We start from the raw sequence: 17,753 nt of genomic DNA on the forward strand, positions 1-17,753 counted from the left end.
GGGCACTCGGGGTTGACTGGGGATTTAAGGAGTCGTGCCCCCCCCCCCCCCCCCCCAGCAGAAATAGCGGGAAATCCCCAATAGCCCCAGGGCTGCCAGCCTGAGGGACGGGGGAGTGCCCCCTCCTGAGCCTTCCCCCACTGCCTGTAGCCCAGCCCCCCCCCAGTGTGGCCCTCACACACACACCTGGGCCCTGTGCTGGGAGACGGCCCCACCCCAGGAAGTGCCGTTGGTGTGAGCTGCCCAGGGATCCGCCGCACACACCTGGTAAATCACCTTCCTTTTGGGGGGCTGGTCCCAGGGGCCCCGTGAGCCCCACTGAGCGTCCTCCAGTGGCCTGATTCGCAGCCAGGGAGAAAGGGGGCAGGAGGGAGACGCCACCCTGGGCAGCGTGGGGCTGGCAAAGGCCCTGCCCCTGACTGCTCCCGGCCCCGCCCTGCGCTGTGGCTGTTCCTGCCCCCCAGGGCCCGTAGGGGGCGGGTGGCTGAGCCTGCGTCTGTTCTTGCCCCCCCAGGAGGTCCCCTGTGGGCAGCCAGTCGACCTTCTGCAAGGCAATGCTGTCAGGTAAGTGTCGCCCCGTGCTGGGGGAGGGGCCGGGAACGGGGACCCCCCCACCCATGTCTTTGGGATCTGGTGGCTCACCCCCACTCTAGGAGGTTGGGGGTGGGGAGACTGGTTACAGGGGGGAAACTGAGGCAGAGGGAGGGCTGGCTCTGAATCATAGAATCATAGAATATCAGAGTTGGAAGGGACCTCAAGAGGTCATCTAGTCCAACCCCCTGCTCAAAGCAGGACCAATTCCCAGCTAAATCATCCCAGCCAGGGCTTTGTCAAGCCGGGCCTTAAAAACCTCCAAGGAAGGAGACTCCACCACCTCCCTAGGTAACGCATTCCAGTGTTTCACCACCCTCCTAGTGAAATAGTTTTTCCTGATATCCAACCTAAACCTCCCCCACTGCAACTTGAGACCATTGCTCCTTGTTCTGTCATCTGCCACCACTGAGAACAGCCAAGCTCCATCCTCTTTGGAACCCCCCTTCAGGTAGTTGAAAGCTGCTATCAAATTCCCCCTCACTCTTCTCTTCTGCAGACTAAACAATCCCAGTTCCCTCAGCCTCTCCTCATAAGTCATGTGCTCCAGACCCCTAATCATTTTTGTTGCCCTCCGCTGGACTCTTTCCAATTTTTCCACATCCTTCTTGTAGTGTGGGGCCCAAAACTGGACACAGTATTCCAGATGAGGCCTCACCAATGTCGAATAAAGGGGAACGATCACGTCCCTCGATCTGCTGGCAGTGCCCCTACTTATACAGCCCAAAATGCCATTAGCCTTCTTGGCAACAAGGGCACACTGTCAACTCATATCCAGCTTCTCGTCCACTGTAACCCCTAGGTCCTTTTCTGCAGAACTGCTACCTAGCCATTCGGTCCCTAGTCTGTAGCAGTGCATGGGATTCTTCCGTCCTAAGTGCAGGACTCTGCACTTGTCCTTGTTGAACCTCATCAGGTTTTTTTCGGCCCAATCCTCTAATTTGTCTAGGTCCCTCTGTATCCTATCCCTACCCTCTAGTGTATCTACCACGCCTCCTAGTTTAGTGTCATCTGCAAACTTGCTGAGAGTGCAGTCCACACCATCCTCCAGATCATTAATAAAGATATTAAACAAAACTGGCCCCAGGCCCGACCCTTGGGGCACTCCGCTTGAAACCGGCTGCCAACTAGACATGGAGCCATTGATCACTACCCGTTGAGCCCGATGATCTAGCCAGCTTTCTATCCACCTTACAGTCCATTCATCCAGCCCATACTTCTTTAACTTGGCGGCAAGAATACTGTGGGAGACCGTATCAAAAGCTTTGCTAAAGTCAAGGAATAACACATCCACTGCTTTCCCCTCATCCACAGAGCCAGTTATCTCATCATAGAAGGCAATTAGGTTAGTCAGGCATGACTTCCCCTTCGTGAATCCATGCTGACTGTTCCTGATCACTTTCCTCTCCTCTAAATGTTTCATAATTGTTTCCTTGAGGACCTGCTCCATGATTTTTCCAGGGACTGAGGTGAGGCTGACTGGCCTGTAGTTCCCCGGATCCTCCTTCTTCCCTTTTTTAAAGATGGGCACTACATTAGCCTTTTTCCAGTCATCTGGGACCTCCCCCGATCGCCATGAGTTTTCAAAAATAATGGCTAATGGCTCTGCAATCATATCCACCAACTCCTTTAGCACCCTCGGATGCAGCGCATCCGGCCCCATGACTTGTGCACGTCCAGTTTTTCTAAATAGTCCCGAACCACTTCTTTCTCCACAGAGGGCTGGTCACCTTCTCCCCATGCTGTGCTGCCCAGTGCAGCAGACTGGGAGCTGACCTTGTTTGTGAAGACAGAGGCAAAAAAATCATTGAGTACATTAGCTTTTTCCACATCCTCGGTCACTAGGTTGTATGAGGAGTTAGCATGAGAGCTGGGATAGAAGCCAGGAGTCCTGGCTCCCACTCCTCCACCCCCCCGCTTTAACCACTAGACCCCACTCCCAGCCCCCTCCTGGACTCAGCTGGGGGGCAGCTCCCCCAGACCCCCTCTGACCCCATGGGGCCCTCACCTGGTGGGTGCTCACAGCAGCAATTCTGTTCCCCAGAGGAGACCTACCAGCAGCTGGCCAAGGAGACCCTGGAAGAGCTGGACTGGTGCCTGGACCAGCTGGAGACGATCCAGACCTACCGCTCCGTCAGCGAGATGGCGTCCAACAAGGTACGGCTGCCCCCCAGCGCCAGGACGGGGGTGGGGGCGGGGGCTGGTCCCTGTGTCTGTCACAGCATGTGTCCTGCCCCCTCCGTCCATCCCTCCCTCCATCCCCACGCAAACCCATCTGCCTGTCCATCCCTCCACCACCTCCCTCTGCCTGTCCATCCCTCCATCCCACCCCCGTCTCCCTGTCCATCCGTCCATCCCTCCCTCCATCCCCGCGCAAACCTGTCTGCCTGTTCGTCCATCTGTCCATCCATCCCCGCGGAAACCCATCTGCCTGTCCATCCCTCCACCATCTCCCTCTGCCTGTCCATCCCTCCATCCCACCCCCGTCTGCCCGTCCATCCATCCTCCGTCATCCCCACAGAAACCCGTCTGCCTGTCCATCCCTCCATCTCACCCCCGTCTCCCTGTCCAGCTGTCCATCCTCCGTCATCCCCGCAGAAACCCATCTGCCTGTTCATCCCTCCATCCACCATCTCCCTCCGCCTGTCCATCCCACCCCCGTCTGCCTGTCCGTCAGCCCCACAGAAACCCGTCTGCCTGTCCATCCCTCCATCCCACCCCCGTCTCCCTGTCCAGCCGTCCATCCTCCGTCATCGCCGCAGAAACCCATCTGCCTGTTCATCCCTCCATCCACCATCTCCCTCCGCCTGTCCATCCCACCCCCGTCTGCCTGTCCGTCAGCCCCACAGAAACCCGTCTGCCTGTCCATCCCTCCATCCCACCCCCGTCTCCCTGTCCATCCGTCCATCCTCTGTCATCCCCGCGCAAACCCATCTGCCTGTTCATCCCTCCATCCACCACTCCTGTCTGCCTGTCCGTCCATCCCTCCACCCCTCCGTCTGCCTGTCTGTCCATCCCTCCACCCCTCCGTCTGCCTGTCCGTCCGTCCGTCCCTCCATCCACCACCCCCGTCTTCCTGTCTGTCCATCCCTCCACCCCTCCGTCTTCCTGTCTGTCCGTCCCTCCCCTTTTATCCATCCGTCAATCTCTTCCGTCCCCTCCCATCCAAGTCCTTCCCCATACGAATCCCTCCCCCTCCCTCCCCCGCCTGCCCATCCCCCTCACCGTGGCGACCTGGCTAGGAACCGGCATTGTGTGTGTGGTGCTTTTCTGGGTTGGCTCTGGGTTCCCACAAGGTCGTATGCAAATGAGGAGGGATGGGCGGGACCTGTGCCTGGCAGGATCCCAGGGGGTGGGCTGGTCATCTGGGCACCAGTGGGACTCCCTGCTGCAGGACCGTGCCCCGTGGCTCTGGAGCGTCTGTGTGGAGGTTGTGCGGTCACAGCGTTTGTGCTGGGGTCCAGGGGCCGGATCTCCTGTGCACAGCCTGGGCCAGGGGCCTTCTGGGTAGATTTTGCTCTGGCCGTGAGAGCTGGTGTGAGTGGTGCGACACCCGTCGAGACGCAGCAACAGACTGAGCTGCTGTGGCAGGAGTGGGAGACTGCTCCCAGCTCTGGGGGTGATGCCAGGGACTGGGCGAGGTCTGGGCAGGGTGGGAGGGAGATGGGTGAGTGCCTGGAACGGAGACGGTGTCTGGATGGGCTGGGCCCTGCTATGGGTCCCCACGTCCTGGTATGCCGAGGCACAAGTGTGCATGTGCCCAGGGTTGAGTGTGCGTGGCTCTGTCTCTGGGGCGGCGCATGTGGCCCCGTGTCTGGGCGGGCGCGTGTGGGTTCATGGCCCTGTCTCCAGTCAATTGCACGGTTCCGACTCTGGGCGGGCGTGGGCTGGGGCGCGGCCCCGTGTCTGGGCGGGCGCGGGCAGGGTGCGGCCCCGTGTCTGGGCGGGCGCGGGCAGGGTGCGGCCCCGTGTCTGGGCGGGCGCGGGCAGGGTGCGGTCCTGTGTCTGGGCGGGCGCGGGCAGGGCGTGTCCCCGTGGTTGGGGGGGCGTGGGCAGGGTGCGGCCCTGTGTCTGGGTGGGCGCGCGGGCAGGGTGCGGTCCTGTGTCTGGGCGGGCGCGCGCAGGGCGTGTCCCCGTGGTTGGGGGGGGCGTGCAGGGTGCGTCCCAGTGGTTGGGGGGGGCGTGCAGGGTGCGGCCCTGTGTCTGGGTGGGCGCGTGCAGGGTGTGGCCCCGTGTCTGGGCAGGCATGTGCAGGGCGTGTCCCCATGGTTGGGGGGGCGCGGGCAGGGTGCGGCCCCGTGGTTGGGGGGGCGCGGGCAGGGTGCGGCCCCGTGTCTGGGCGGGCGCGGGCAGGGTGCGGCCCCATGTCTGGGCGGGTGCGCGGGCATGGTGCGGCCCCAGGTCTGGGCGGGCGCGGGCAGGGTGCGGCCCCATGTCTGGGCGGGCGCGCGGGCAGGGTGCGGCCCCAGGTCTGGGCGGGCGTGGGCAGGGTGCGGCCCCAGGTCTGGGCGGGCGTGGGCAGGGTGCGGCCCCATGTCTGGGCAGGCATGTGCAGGGCGCGTCCCCGTGGTTGGGGACATGTGACACACATGTGGTGTCTCCAGCTCTGCCTCCTCCCCTCAGGGCTCCTCCCGCTGTGCACCCCAGGGGTGGGCGTTGGCATGGAAACGGGGACTCCCCTTCAGAGGAGGATCCAGGATGTGGAAGGGTCCATGTGGTGGTGGTGGGGGCTGGGCTGGCTCACGGTGGGGGGGGGGGGGGGGAGCGCAGCTACTTGTCCCACAAACTTGGCTTGGGTGTGGGTGCTGGGAGAAAGGAGGCTGGACCCGGCGGGGGGGCTGGTAGCCCAGGGGCTAGGAGGGGCTGGCAGAGGGAGGGGTAAACAGGAAAGAGGGAGGGGGCTGTTTACTTGACAGCATTTCTGCCCATGTCTTCAGGACGCCTGGGTTCCATTCCTATCTCGGGGCCCTGATGCCCAGGCCTGTCCTCTAGCCACTAGACCCCACTTCCCCTCCAGAGCTGGGGATAGAACCCAGGAGTCCTGGCTCCCAGCCTCCCGCTCCCTCCCCCACCCACTAGACCATCGTTTTGAAGGGAGAGAAACATGGTCCAAAGTCAGGACTCCTGGGTTCTCGTTTGGCTCTGGAAGGGGAGTCAGGTCAGAGCCGTGGGGCTGGGAGCTCGGGGTTAGCCAATTAACCCCCTCCCCCAATCTCCCTCCCCTCCTCCCCCTCCCGTCTCCGCCCCGCCATGCGCTGCAGTGACAAGGCGCACGCCAGGCAGGGATGCGGCTGCGGGAGGAGGTGCCGTCGCCCCGGTGACCGCTGCCCCGGAGACGGGAGGAGGCGGAGTGAGGTGCCCTGGTACCCGGGGCTCGGCCTGCTGCTGGCGGGAGGCTCCGGCTCCTCCCCCTGCTCCAGTGAGCGGGGCCGGCGTCCCCCCGCCCGGCTGGCGGGGAGGGCACGGGGAGCCGGGCAGCGGTGCACTGTGGGTAGCTCCCTGCTCCTCTGCAGTACGGGCAGCGCCGGCCGGCAGCGCCTTGGTTCGGCCCTCGGCCTGCTCCTTCCCGGGCTGTGTGTGCCCCCCGTGCCCACCCCAGGCGGGGGGCCCGTGGCGATGTGAGGGGAAGCCCGGGGGCGCTCTCCCCCTCTCGCCATGCCAGGGGCAGAGAGGGCCCCGGGATACTAACCCCTTCGCAAGGGGAGGGGGCCCCGATCGGCGCCCCGCCAGCAGGAGACAGAGGCAGCGGGCGGACGGGCGCCCCTGAGCCGGGGAGCCGCCCGCGGCTGCCACCGGGCAGGTCGGAAGATGCCCTTAGTGGATTTTTTCTGTGAGACGTGCGCGAAGCCATGGCTGGTCGGCTGGTGGGACCAGGTAACAGGACAGGGGTGGGGGCATCCTGGCTCTGCCCCTCTCCCATGCCGGCCCCCCGGGAGGCTGAGGGACGGGGCCCGCAGCTTCCCCCGGCCTGGCATCGAGGGGGGGGCCGGTTCAGGGGAGCGGGCTGCAGGGGGCCTCTCCCGGGGGAGCAGATGTGCCACTCCGGTGGCTGCATGGATCAGTCGGGGGGGCAGGGCATGGCCGCGGGGGGCCGGCTGGGCCTGTGGGGAGCCGGGGTGCATGTGATGCGGGAGGGGAGGGGGTGATTTTGCCCTTCTGCCTTATCGACAATGTCACACTGGCGCGGCCGCTGCTCCGCGCACGAGTGCCCCACGGCCAGCGCCATTCCTCCCAGGCCTGGTGCCCCCTGCACCGGGAGAGAGAGAGAGAGAGAGACCCCCCCCATGTATGTATGAGAGAGTGACAGCGAGAGAGACCCCCCCGTGTCCTGAGCACCCTGTGTGTGTGTGTGTGAGAGACAGAGACACCCCCCCGTGTCCTGAAAAACCCCCCATGTGTGTGTGTGTGTGTGAGAGAGAGACAGAGAGAGACCTCCGTGTCCTGAACATCCTGTGTGTGTGTGTGTGTGAGAGAGAGAGAGAGAGAGAGAGAGAGAGAAACCCCCCCCTCTGTGTGTCCTGAATGTCCCCTCACGGGGTGTGTGGTTGTATCTGGGTGTTGGGGCGAGTGTTGTGCAGGTGTCTACAGTGGGGTTGTGGTGGTTAGGGGCGTTGTGGAGCTCTGTGGTGCTCTAGCCTACCCCATCCTCCTGCACTGAGACCCCCCGGCCCCTTCAGGCACCAGCTGGGGGGGGGTCAGTTCCTGTAGCGCCCCCCCACCCCAGCCATCAGCATGGGGCTCAGACCCCTGCCCACAGCCCCTGCCCCCCTCGGCCACCTGAGGCCAGTGCTGGAGCTGTGTTCGGGGCGGGGGATTCTACACACAGCTTGGGGGCTGGGGGTATCACCCTGCGCCCTGGGAGCCTGCAGAGTTGGGGTGTCAGTCCCCCCGCCCCCATCCACTAGGCTTGGTCCTTCCTGATGGCAGCTGCAGGGCACAGCGCCCCGCACAGGGCCGGGGAAGGGCTCACCTGCCTGCGCTGGGCCCCACTGCGCGCCAGGGCCTGCAGGCCACTTGCCCTGCACCTCCGCGGCTGCTCACCGTGCGTCCCCCACCCTCCGGGCTGGGAACCAGGGAGGCAGCTCCGGAGACTCCAGGGAGGGGTTCTTCCCCTGGGGGTTCTCCTCCCCGCTGTGGGGCTGGGGTGGGCATTCCCATCTGAGCCCCCTCCATCCTCCTCTCCCAGCTATGGGGAAGCAGCCACGTCCCCCAGCCACATCCCCCCCAGGACAGCGACTGCTTGTCTGAGCCCCTTGGGGGGTTGCTCCTCCCAGGCCATGGCCCCCCCAGCTGTGGTCCTGCACCCCTCCCTCCGCTGTGGGGGGGGGGAGTGCTGCTTTCTGGTGTCAATTTTGACCTAATTTGCTGCGTGCGGCTTGTGCCCGACTTCGGGCACGTTGGGTTGAGATCTCCGTGCCTGCCTTGGCCTGCGCTGGCCGGGGGGTTAAAGCCGGGCCCTCTGCCCCAGCCACACACTCCAGGCCATTGGGATGGGGGAGGCCGGTGTGCTGAGACCCAACAAACTCGTCTCGCGTGTGGGTTGCTGAATGGGGAGGGGGGATTGGAGTCGGTGTCCTCAGCTGCTTAACACCCCCCTCGTCCTGTCTCCCCCTGCACCCAATCACCTAGTGATCTTGGGGGGAGCCCAGGGCTAGGATAGTGGGGGCTGCGGGTCGGGAGTGAGGGGCACCGGGGGGGGGAGGGGAGCCCAGGGCTAGGATAGTGGGGGCTGCGGGTCGGGAGTGAGGGGCACCGGGGGGGGGAGGGGAGCCCAGGGCTAGGATAGTGGGGGGCTGCGGGTCGGGAGTGAGGGGCACCGGGGTGGGGGGGGGGAGCCCAGGGCTAGGATAGTGGGGGCTGCGGGTCGGGAGTGAGGGGCACCGGGGGGGAGGGGAGCCCAGGGCTAGGATAGTGGGGGCTGCGGGTCGGGTGTGAGGGGCACCGGGGGGGGGAGGGGAGCCCAGGGCTAGGATAGTGGGGGCTGCGGGTCGGGAGTGAGGGGCACCGGGGGGGGGAGGGGAGCCCAGGGCTAGGATAGTGGGGGCTGCGGGTCGGGAGTGAGGGGCACCGGGGGGGGGGAGGGGAGCCCAGGGCTAGGATAGTGGGGGCTGCGGGTCGGGAGTGAGGGGCACCGGGGGGGGGGGGGAGCCCAGGGCTAGGATAGTGGGGGCTGCGGGTCGGGAGTGAGGGGCACCAGGGCTGGGGAGGGGGGTACATGAGGCTGGGACGGAAGAGGTTAACACCCCCCCCCTTTGGGAGACCCGGGTCTGTGCACAGGCTGCGGATGGGGCAGTTGCTAAGGAGACTCCTGTCGCTATGGAGATTGGGCTGAGGCGCCCTGATTGGCTGGGGGGCTCGCACGTCCCACTGCCCTGCTTTTATTTCTACCATTTGTGGGTTTTTCTGTGTGACGTGAAGGATGGGGGGGGCGATGGGGGAGGGGAGCTGGAGATGAACCGTGCCCCGGGCACGTGGCCTGAGCGGGGGAGGGGGCGAGTTTGGGGGTGTCCCCTTTGGGACCCCACTTCGGGGAGACACAGCCGAGGGGGACTCCCTGTGACCCCCAGACCCTGCTGCCCCTGCCAGGGGGCTGAGTCCTAGTCGGGGGCCTCCCCCAGGCTGGGGGGTACGGAGCGCCCTGCCCCCAGCTCAGCTGGGCTCAGTGCAGGGGGGCTGGGAGCCAGGACTCCTGGGTTCTCTCCGCTGTTGTGCCCCCGACTCCCTGTGTAACCTCAGGCAAGTCACTTCCCCACTCGGTGCCTCAGGAACAGGGACCCCCCCCCCCCCACTGCGCTGTGTGAGGGGCGGGGGTCCTGCCATTGCTGGCCTCCCCGTGCGGCGTGCGGGCAGTGCGGTGACCTCCCCCCACAGGCAGTACTGCAGGGAGAGCACCCCCCCTCCCCTCCCCCCCCCCCCCCCCCGACACTGGGGTCTGGGACAGGCCCTGCAGATCACCCCCCCACACCCTTCCCCCAGTCCAGGCCCTGACCCAGCTGGGTTCACCAGCCGGAGGCGGAGCCCCCTGCCTCCCCCCTCTCCCCCCCGTCGCCCAGCCTGGGGGGAGCAGAATGGGGACTCGAGGGGGGAGGGGACCGGGAGAGCCAGGGAGAACACCCCCCGCCCCCCACAAAAGAGGAGGCCTATGGCTGTGAGTGCAGCCGGCTCCGGGATGAGTCACCAGCCGCTGGCCAGCTCCAGGCAGGAGCCGCTGAAGGACAAAGGGGACTTTACAGTGGGGGCGGGGGACAAGCCGCAGAAGCAGCCCCCGACCCCCCTCCTTTGATTCTGAGCCTGTTTAACACCAGCATCAGCCCCTCAGGACTCCTGGGTTCTCTCCCGGCTCTGGGAGGGGAGTGGGGGTCTAGTGATTAGAGCAGCCCAAGGCGGGGGCAGGGGCAGGGGCAGGGGCAGGGGGACTGGCCAGGACTCCTGGGTTCTCTCCCCGGCTCTGGGAGGGGAGTGGGGTCTGGTGGTTAGAGCAGGGGGGGCTGGGAGCCAGGACGCCTGGGTTCTCTCCCTGTCTCCTGTTGATCTCCGGGGAGTCGCTGTTTCCCTGTTGGCCGGTTCCAGCCGTGGGGCTCCTGTCCTGAGCCGCAGCCTCTCCAGGGAGGGCTCTGTGCCAGGAGTGTGACCCACCCTCCCCTGGACTCACTTTGCCAGGAAACCCTGAGCCAGCGGCTGCTTCCCAGTCCCCTGAGCAGCTGGCTCCGGGCTGGGCTGCCCGGGGAGGCTGGACCGGGGCTGCTGTCCCTGGCTGTTCTCCGCCTGGGTCGGGGTGTCCGGAGCGGCTGGGCAGCGTCCTGCGGGCTCGGGCACAGGGCTGGAGGAGGGAGCACCAGAGCTGGCCACCATGCCAGACCTTAAACACCTTCTGGCCGTCCAGGTAAGACCTGCCTCACTGGAGGGGGTCTTGGCCCGGGAGGGGATCAGCGGGGGTGTGTTTGTGTGTGAATTAATACCTAGAGCAGAGTCCGGCTGGTCTGGGTTGAGGGACATCAGCAGGACTGGGGGGAGCCCAGGGTTGGGCTAGCAGGGGCTGCGGGTTGGGAGTGAGGGGCGCCGGCAGGGCTGGGGGGCAGGGCTGGGCTAGCAGGGGCTGCGGGTTGGGAGTGAGGGGCGCTGGCAGGGCTGGGGGGCAGGGCTGGGCTAGCAGGGGCTGCGGGTTGGGAGTGAGGGGCGCCGGCAGGGCTAGGGGGCAGGGCTGGGCTAGCAGGGGCTGCGGGTTGGGAGTGAGGGGCGCCGGCAGGGCTGGGGGGGAGGAACCCAGGTCTGGGCTAGCGAGGGGCTGCGGGTCGGGAGTGAGGGGCACCGTAAGTGCTGGTCTGACACTTCCCCTCTCTGCCCTGTGCCCCAAATTCAAACCTAGATCAAAAAATCCCTTGAGTTTATTCAAAGAATGAGAGTTCTCGGGGGGGCGGAGAGGGGGGTGTTGCGGAGTGTGGGGGAGTCAGGGCCCTGCACCCCTCTTCCCGAGATTCACTGCGACTCTCAACCAGCCAGTAAAGCAGAAGGTTTATTTAAGGACAGGAACACAGTCTCAAGCAGAGCATGTAGGTACGACCAGACCCCCTCAATTAGGTCCCTCTGGGAGGTTCAGGGAGCTTAGACCCCAGCTTGGGGTTCCCTGCGTTGCACCACCCAGCCCCAACCGAAACTAAACTCAAAACTCCTCCTGCTGCTCCTCCCCTTTGTTCAGTCTCCCGGGCAGAAGGTGTTAATTCTTCCCACCCCCGTTCCTGGCTCAGGTTACAGCTCAGGTAGCTTCCTTCAAGGGAAGTCCCCCCTCCTCACTGCAATCCCCCTGCAACATTCCCAGGTCAAATCTGCCCTGCTCCCTGCTCCGTCACAGGGGGCTCCAGCCTCTCCCCCGTGCTGGGGAGTTGGGTGGTTACTGGTGTTGAGTAGCCAGGAGTCAGGGGGGTCTGGGGCCTCAGGGCCCCGATCGCGGGGGGGCTCTGCCCCTTAGACCTGCAGCTCCACGCGGGCGTCTGCGCTGGCGGCTGGAGCTCGCTGGCAAGGTCCTTGCACGGGGCATCATGCCTGCTCGCACAACAGCAGCTCACATGCGTAGTGGGCAGGTGTGCAAACGCAGGCACTGGGCTTCCACGCCGGGACGTGCGTGCAGCAGGCCAGTGTACAGGCACAGCAAGGCGTCCCCGAGCACAACTGGACACAGCGACGTTCACACTCGCTTGCGTGGGGAAGCGTGCACACCTGTGAGTCTTGCCCGTGCAGCAAAGCAGGTGTGGAAAAGCGTGCACGCCGGTTTGCCCCCTTGCTTGCATGGTGGAGCATGCACACACATGCGTGCGAGGAAGTGTGCAGCTCAGCTTGCACGGTGATGTGCACACCCATGTACACTCGCCCAGGCAGCCCCACTCAGCCCCTTTCTCCTTCTCGTTGGCAGTTCAAGAGGATGCTGACCCGTGAGCTCACCCACCTGTCGGAGATGAGCCGCTCCGGAAACCAGGTCTCCGAGTACATTTCCAGCACGTTCCTCGGTGAGCACCAAGCCCGGGGGGTCCCCATGGGGCCTGGGCTCAGACCTGGAGTGGGGAGAGGTGCCCCAGGGATGGGGCTGACTGCCCATGTGTGCCACAGGGAGCCCAATGGTTACTGGGAGCCAGGACGCCTGGGTTCTCTCCCAGCCCTGGGAGGGGAGTGGGGGCTAGTGGTTAGAGCAGGGGGCTGGGAGCCAGGACTCCTGGGTTCTCTCCCAGCCCTGGGAGGGGAGTGGGGGCTAGTGGTTAGAGCAGGGGGCTGGGAGCCAGGACTCCTGGGTTCTCTCCCAGCCCTGGGAGGGGAGTGGGGGCTAGTGGTTAGAGCAGGGGGGCTGGGAGCCAGGACTCCTGGGTTCTCTCCCAGCCCTGGGAGGGGAGTGGGGGCTAGTGGTTAGAGCAGGGGGCTGGGAGCCAGGACTCCTGGGTTCTCTCCCAGCCCTGGGAGGGGAGTGGGGGCTAGTGGTTAGAGCAGGGGGCTGGGAGCCAGGACTCCTGGGTTCTCTCCCAGCCCTGGGAGGGGAGTGGGGACGATTGGTTAGAGCAGGGGGCTGGGAGCCAGGACCCTTGGTTCTCTCCCCAGCCCTGGGAGGGGAGTGGGGGCTAGTGGTCAGAGTAGGGGGCTGGGAGCCCGGACTCCTGGGTTCTCTCCCCGGCTCTGGGAGGGGAGTGGGGTCTAGTGGGTTAGAGGAGGGGGGCTGGGAGCCAGGACTCCTGAGTTCTCCCCTCAGCTCTGGGAGGGGAGTGGGGTCTAGTGGGTTAGAGCAGGGAACTGGGAGCCCGGACTCCTGGGTTCTCTCCCTGGCTCTGGGAGGGGAGTGGGGGCTGGTGGGTTGGGGCTGGGAGCCCGGACCCCTTGGGTTCTCTCCCTGGCTCTGGCCCCGCTCCCTGTGTAACTGTGGGTGAGTCACTTCCTGGGGCTGGAGATGCTGTGCAGACACTAGTGCCCACGCCCGTCGTGTCGGTGCCACACAGGCCCGTATGTCCCCCAGCCCCGCCTCACCAACGCACTCCCACCCCTCTGCCCCCCCCCCCCCCCGCGCCGCTGCCCCACGCCAGGAAGGCTGTTCTCTGGCTGCGTCCGGAGCTGCTTCCCGCGGAGGCAGACGGGTCCCCGGAGCCCCATTGACGTCAAAAGGGACAAACTTCCGGCCTAAAGCAAATGTTGATGCAAAGGGCCCGTCAATGGGACGTCTGTGCGGGAGCCGGCTCCCCCCAGCTGCCCCGGGCACCGGCTGTTAGCCCTGCCCGGGCCAGGCCGGCGCCCACGGGCTCAGGGGGCAGCTCAGATCGGGGCACCGGGCCCACAGCAGCTCAGGGGAGGGGCTCACGCCTGGGGGCTGCGGGGGGGGGTGGGTGGGTCAGGGACGCAGCTCGGGGGACTTAAGTGAAACGAGAAAGGAAAATAGTTTGTGCACAAGGCTGGAATCCAGGACTCCTGGGCTCCCCCCCCCCCACTCTCACCACTGGGCCCCGCTCCCCTCCCAGAGCCAGGACTCCTGGGTTCTTTCACCAGCTCTGAGAGGGGAGTGGGGGCTAGTGGTTAGAGCAGGGGGGGCTAGGACCCAGGACTCCTGGGTTCTCTCCCCGGCTCTAGGAAGGGGAGGGGAGGGAGTCCCAGTGGTGAGAGCGGGGCGGGCCTGGGAGCCAGGACTCCTGGGCTCTCTCCCCGGCTCTGGGAGGGGAGTCGGGGCTGGTGGGTTAGAGTGGGGGGGCTGGGAGCCAGGACTCCTGGGTTCTCTCCTGGTTCTAGGAGGGGAGCGGGGCCCCGTAGCTGTGGTGGGGGGCCGGGGGCCCGGGAGGGGCTGGGAGCCAGGGAGGGGAGCGGGGCCCAGTTGCTGTGGGGAGACCGGGGGGGACTCCAGGGGGCTGGGCTGTGGGGGTGGGCTCTGGAGGGGGCTCCGGGGAGCTAGGCTGTGGGGGGGCCGGGGGGACTCTGGGGGGCTGGGTCGGGGGGGGGGCTCTGGGAGGCTGGGCTGTGGGGGGGCCAGAGGGGCTCTGGGTCACTGTTGCCACGTGTATCATACGGAGTCCTCTGCGTTCGGATTGGCTGGGTGCCCTGTGATGTCACAATGCTGCCCTCCTCCCCACTGCCTGAGTCCCCTCCAGGGGCCCATGTCTTGGGGGGGCCCCCCACCCCCTATGCTGCCATGATGCCTCGTTCCGCCCTCTTCTCTGCAGGTGCTGGGGGGGGGTTGCACCCTGGTTCCCAGACCCCCCGCGTCCTGCTGCCCGGAGTGACCCCCCACACCCTGCACTGCCACCACCGGGGGGGGGCGCCTGTCTCCCTGCCGGGCCCAGCCCGACCGGGGGCTCTGAGTCCGGCCGCCGGGGGGCTGGACCCCAGGACCTGACGTCAGCAGCGTGGGCACCAGCCTCCCCGGGATAGGACTGTGGTGGGAGGGGACGCACCCCGAGGGCAGCAGGGGGAGGGGTGGTTTGCACACATCCCCCCCCCCACGCACATTGGCCCAGTCTCCGGCACACACCCAGTCACACTCAGATCCGTGCGCTCACACTGACTGCTGCACGCTCACTCTTGCATGCCCCCGTGGCACAGCCCCTCCCCCACTGACCGGCCGCTCCCCCCCCAGACAAGCAGAACGAGGTGGAGATCCCGCCCCCCACGCAGAAGGAGCGGGACAAGAAGAAGAAGCAGCAGCCCATGTGCCAGATCAGCGGCGTGAAGAAACTCATGCCCAGCTCAGGCCTGACCAACTCCAGCATCCCCCGCTTCGGGGTCAAAACCGACCAGGAGGAGCTGCTCAGCAAGGTGCGGGGAGGGGCTGCGGGTCGGGAGTGAGGGGCACCGGCAGAGTGAGGGGGCAGGGCTGGGCTGGCAGGGGCTGCAGGTCGGGAGTGAGGGGCACCGGCAGAGCTGGGGGGGACTGGGATGGGGGGTGGCTGCGGGTCGGGAGTGAGGGGCACCGGCAGGGCTGGGGGGCAGGGCTGGGCTAGCAGGGGCTGCGGGTCGGGAGTGAGGGGCACCGGCAGAGCTGGGGGGGCAGGGCTGGGCTGGCAGGGGCTGCGGGTCGGGAGTGAGGGGCACCGGCAGAGCTGGGGGGGCAGGGGCTGCGGGTCGGGAGTGAGGGGCACCGGCAGAGCTGGGGGGCAGGGCTGGGCTAGCAGGGGCTGCGGGTCGGGAGTGAGGGGCACCGGCAGAGCTGGGGGGGCAGGGCTGGGCTGGCAGGGGCTGCGGGTCGGGAGTGAGGGGCACCGGCAGAGCTGGTGGCGAGGGGACTGGGATGGGGGTGGCGGGTCAGGAGTGAGGGGCACCGGCAGAGCTGGGGGGGAGGGGACTGGGATGGGGGTGGCGGGTCAGGAGTGAGGGGCACCGGCAGAGTGAGGGGGCAGGGCTGGGCTAGCAGGGGCTGCGGGTCGGGAGTGAGGGGCACCAGCAGAGCTGGGGGGGAGGGGACTGGGATGGGGGTGGCGGGTCGAGAGTGAGGGGCACCGGCAGGAGTATGGTGGGGCTGTGGGTCCAGCTGGGCACCCCCACCTCTGGGCTCCTGCAGACGTGCTCTACCAGGCCTCTCCGTGGGGGCCCTGTCCCCACCTCCCCCCATTCTCATCATTCCCTGCCTTCCAGGAGCTGGAGAATCTCAACAAGTGGGGCCTGAACATTTTCCACGTCTCCGAATATTCCAGCAGCCGCTCGCTCAGCTGCATCATGTACACGATATTCCAGGTAGGGCCCCAGGCCAGGCGCGGTGGGTGGGGCCTGTCCGTGGGGGCTGGCAGCGCCCACCCCTCTGTGCAGCACACGGAATCACACCTGGCACCCGCCTGGCCAGGGATCCTCAGTGCTGGCCGGGAGCCAGGACTCCTGGGTTCTGTCCCTGGCTCGGGGAGGGGAGTGGGGTCTAGTGGTTAGAGCGGGGGGGGGGGGGGGGGCTGGGCACCAGGAGTCCCTTCCCAGCTCTGTGGGACGGGGGCCTGAAGCTGGGGGGCGGGGGGGTGCTGTGGGCTCTGCCCACAGGAGTGTCTGGCGTGACTCTGCCTGGCCACAAATGCCCCCTTCCCCCCCCAGGAGAGAGAACTGCTGAAAACCTTCAAGATCCCAGTGGAGACGCTGTTGACGTACGTGCTGACGCTGGAGGAGCACTACCACGCCGACGTGGCCTACCACAACAGCCTGCACGCCGCCGACGTGATCCAGTCCACGCACGTCCTGCTGGCCACGCCCGCCCTGGACGTGAGTTGGGGGCCGCCGGGGGGCTGAGCGTGTCAGGGACAGAACGGCCACTGGGGGGCTCTCATGCCACCGGTGGCAGAGTGGGGGCCCTGGGGCCAGCTCTCGATCCCCTGTGACGCAGGGTGTCTGGGACATGACTTAGCCCGGCCGGCTGTCAGGGGGGAAGCGCGGCTGGAATAGAGACAGAAACGGGACTGAAACGAATTTGGGGGGGCTGGAAAGCTGCCTGTCCGTCTGTCCATCCACCCCCAGCTGTCTGCCTGTCTCTCTGCCCGCCCTGGGTCCGTCGCTGCCTCCTGCGGGGTCTGACAGCTTTGGCAGCAGCTGGCACGGGCCCACTCCGAGGCAGGATACCAGGGTGATGGGCCCCAGGGCTAACCCCCACATGGCAATTCCCCGCACAGTCTCTGCAGCTTCCCGAGAGCCAGGGCAGAGCGACGCCCGGCTGTGCCAATGGCATGGCTGGGCGCGGGCCTGAGGGACCGGGCCCAGGGGGGCAGCCAGGACTCCTGGGTTCCTCACGCTGCGACGTGCCCAACCATGGGGCAGAGCCAGCCCCTGCCCCTCGCTTGTTAACCAGCCGGGCCCGGCCTCAGCCCCCTGCGTGTGCCCTTGGCAGGCTGTCTTCACCGACCTGGAGATCCTGGCGGCTCTGTTTGCAGCCGCCATCCATGACGTGGATCACCCGGGCGTCTCCAACCAGTTCCTGATCAACACCAGTGAGTGCCCCCACGATCCCGCGTCCGGGGGCGAGGGCCTGGGGGTCCCCAGCGCTTCCCAGAGACCCCGCAGCAGCTTTGGGGGGGATACGTGTGTGTTTCCTAATCTCTCCAGCTCCGGCGCACACGCCCTGCACCGGGGACACACACACCAACCCTTCTGCACACATCCCTGTGCACCGGGACCTGGACACATACCTCAGCGCACACGCGTGCACTGGGACACACACACACCAACCCTTCTGCACACACCCCTGTGTACCGGGACACACACGCCAGCCTGCTGCGCACACCCCTGTGCACCGGGACATGGACACGCCAGCCCTCCTGTTCACACGGCCGTGCACCGGGATACACGCACACCTGTGTGCATTCCGACACGTGTGCACCCCCCCTGTGCTTGCCGTCAGAGCTGCCCCATCCCCCCCGTGCAGCCGGCTGTGTCAGTCCGGCCCATGCACGCAGCTCCCCGCCATGCACCGATTCCCCCTCCGGGAGCACACAGCACGGGGCGAGGGGGGGCAGGAGCCGGGGCGGCTGAGGTCGGCCCCCCCTGACACCCCCCCCCTTGCCCCGCAGACTCGGAGCTGGCCCTGATGTACAACGACGAGTCAGTCCTGGAGAACCACCACCTGGCCGTGGGCTTCAAGCTGCTGCAGGAGGAGAATTGCGACATCTTCCAGAGCCTCGGCAAGCCGCAGCGTCAGATGCTGCGCAAGATGGTTATAGACATGGTGAGCCGGGAGCTGG

General features: G+C 66.4%; 1 protein-coding gene across 7 annotated transcripts in view; it reads left to right on the top strand.

The window, feature by feature from the left end:
* The window catches only part of PDE4A (phosphodiesterase 4A), a 137,526-nt gene that overhangs the window by 115,753 nt on the left and 4,020 nt on the right, over nucleotides 1–17,753 (top strand). For 5 of the 7 annotated variants that reach the window (XM_065575643.1, XM_065575642.1, XM_065575644.1 and 2 more), the window contains 8 exons: nucleotides 515–564; nucleotides 2,636–2,748; nucleotides 11,999–12,092; nucleotides 14,684–14,862; nucleotides 15,679–15,777; nucleotides 16,120–16,284; nucleotides 16,904–17,003; nucleotides 17,583–17,737. In XM_065575643.1, the coding sequence (XP_065431715.1) occupies nucleotides 515–564; nucleotides 2,636–2,748; nucleotides 11,999–12,092; nucleotides 14,684–14,862; nucleotides 15,679–15,777; nucleotides 16,120–16,284; nucleotides 16,904–17,003; nucleotides 17,583–17,737 (955 nt within the window). Of the gene's footprint in view, nucleotides 1–514; nucleotides 565–2,635; nucleotides 2,749–6,058; nucleotides 6,466–10,100; nucleotides 10,475–11,998; nucleotides 12,093–14,683; nucleotides 14,863–15,678; nucleotides 15,778–16,119; nucleotides 16,285–16,903; nucleotides 17,004–17,582; nucleotides 17,738–17,753 lie in introns of those variants that run through there. The other 2 variants (XM_065575647.1, XM_065575648.1) reach the window with 2 other exon arrangements.

Source organism: Chrysemys picta, chromosome 22 (genome assembly GCF_011386835.1).
Source record: "Chrysemys picta bellii isolate R12L10 chromosome 22, ASM1138683v2, whole genome shotgun sequence".
Lineage (NCBI taxonomy): Eukaryota > Metazoa > Chordata > Testudines > Emydidae > Chrysemys > Chrysemys picta.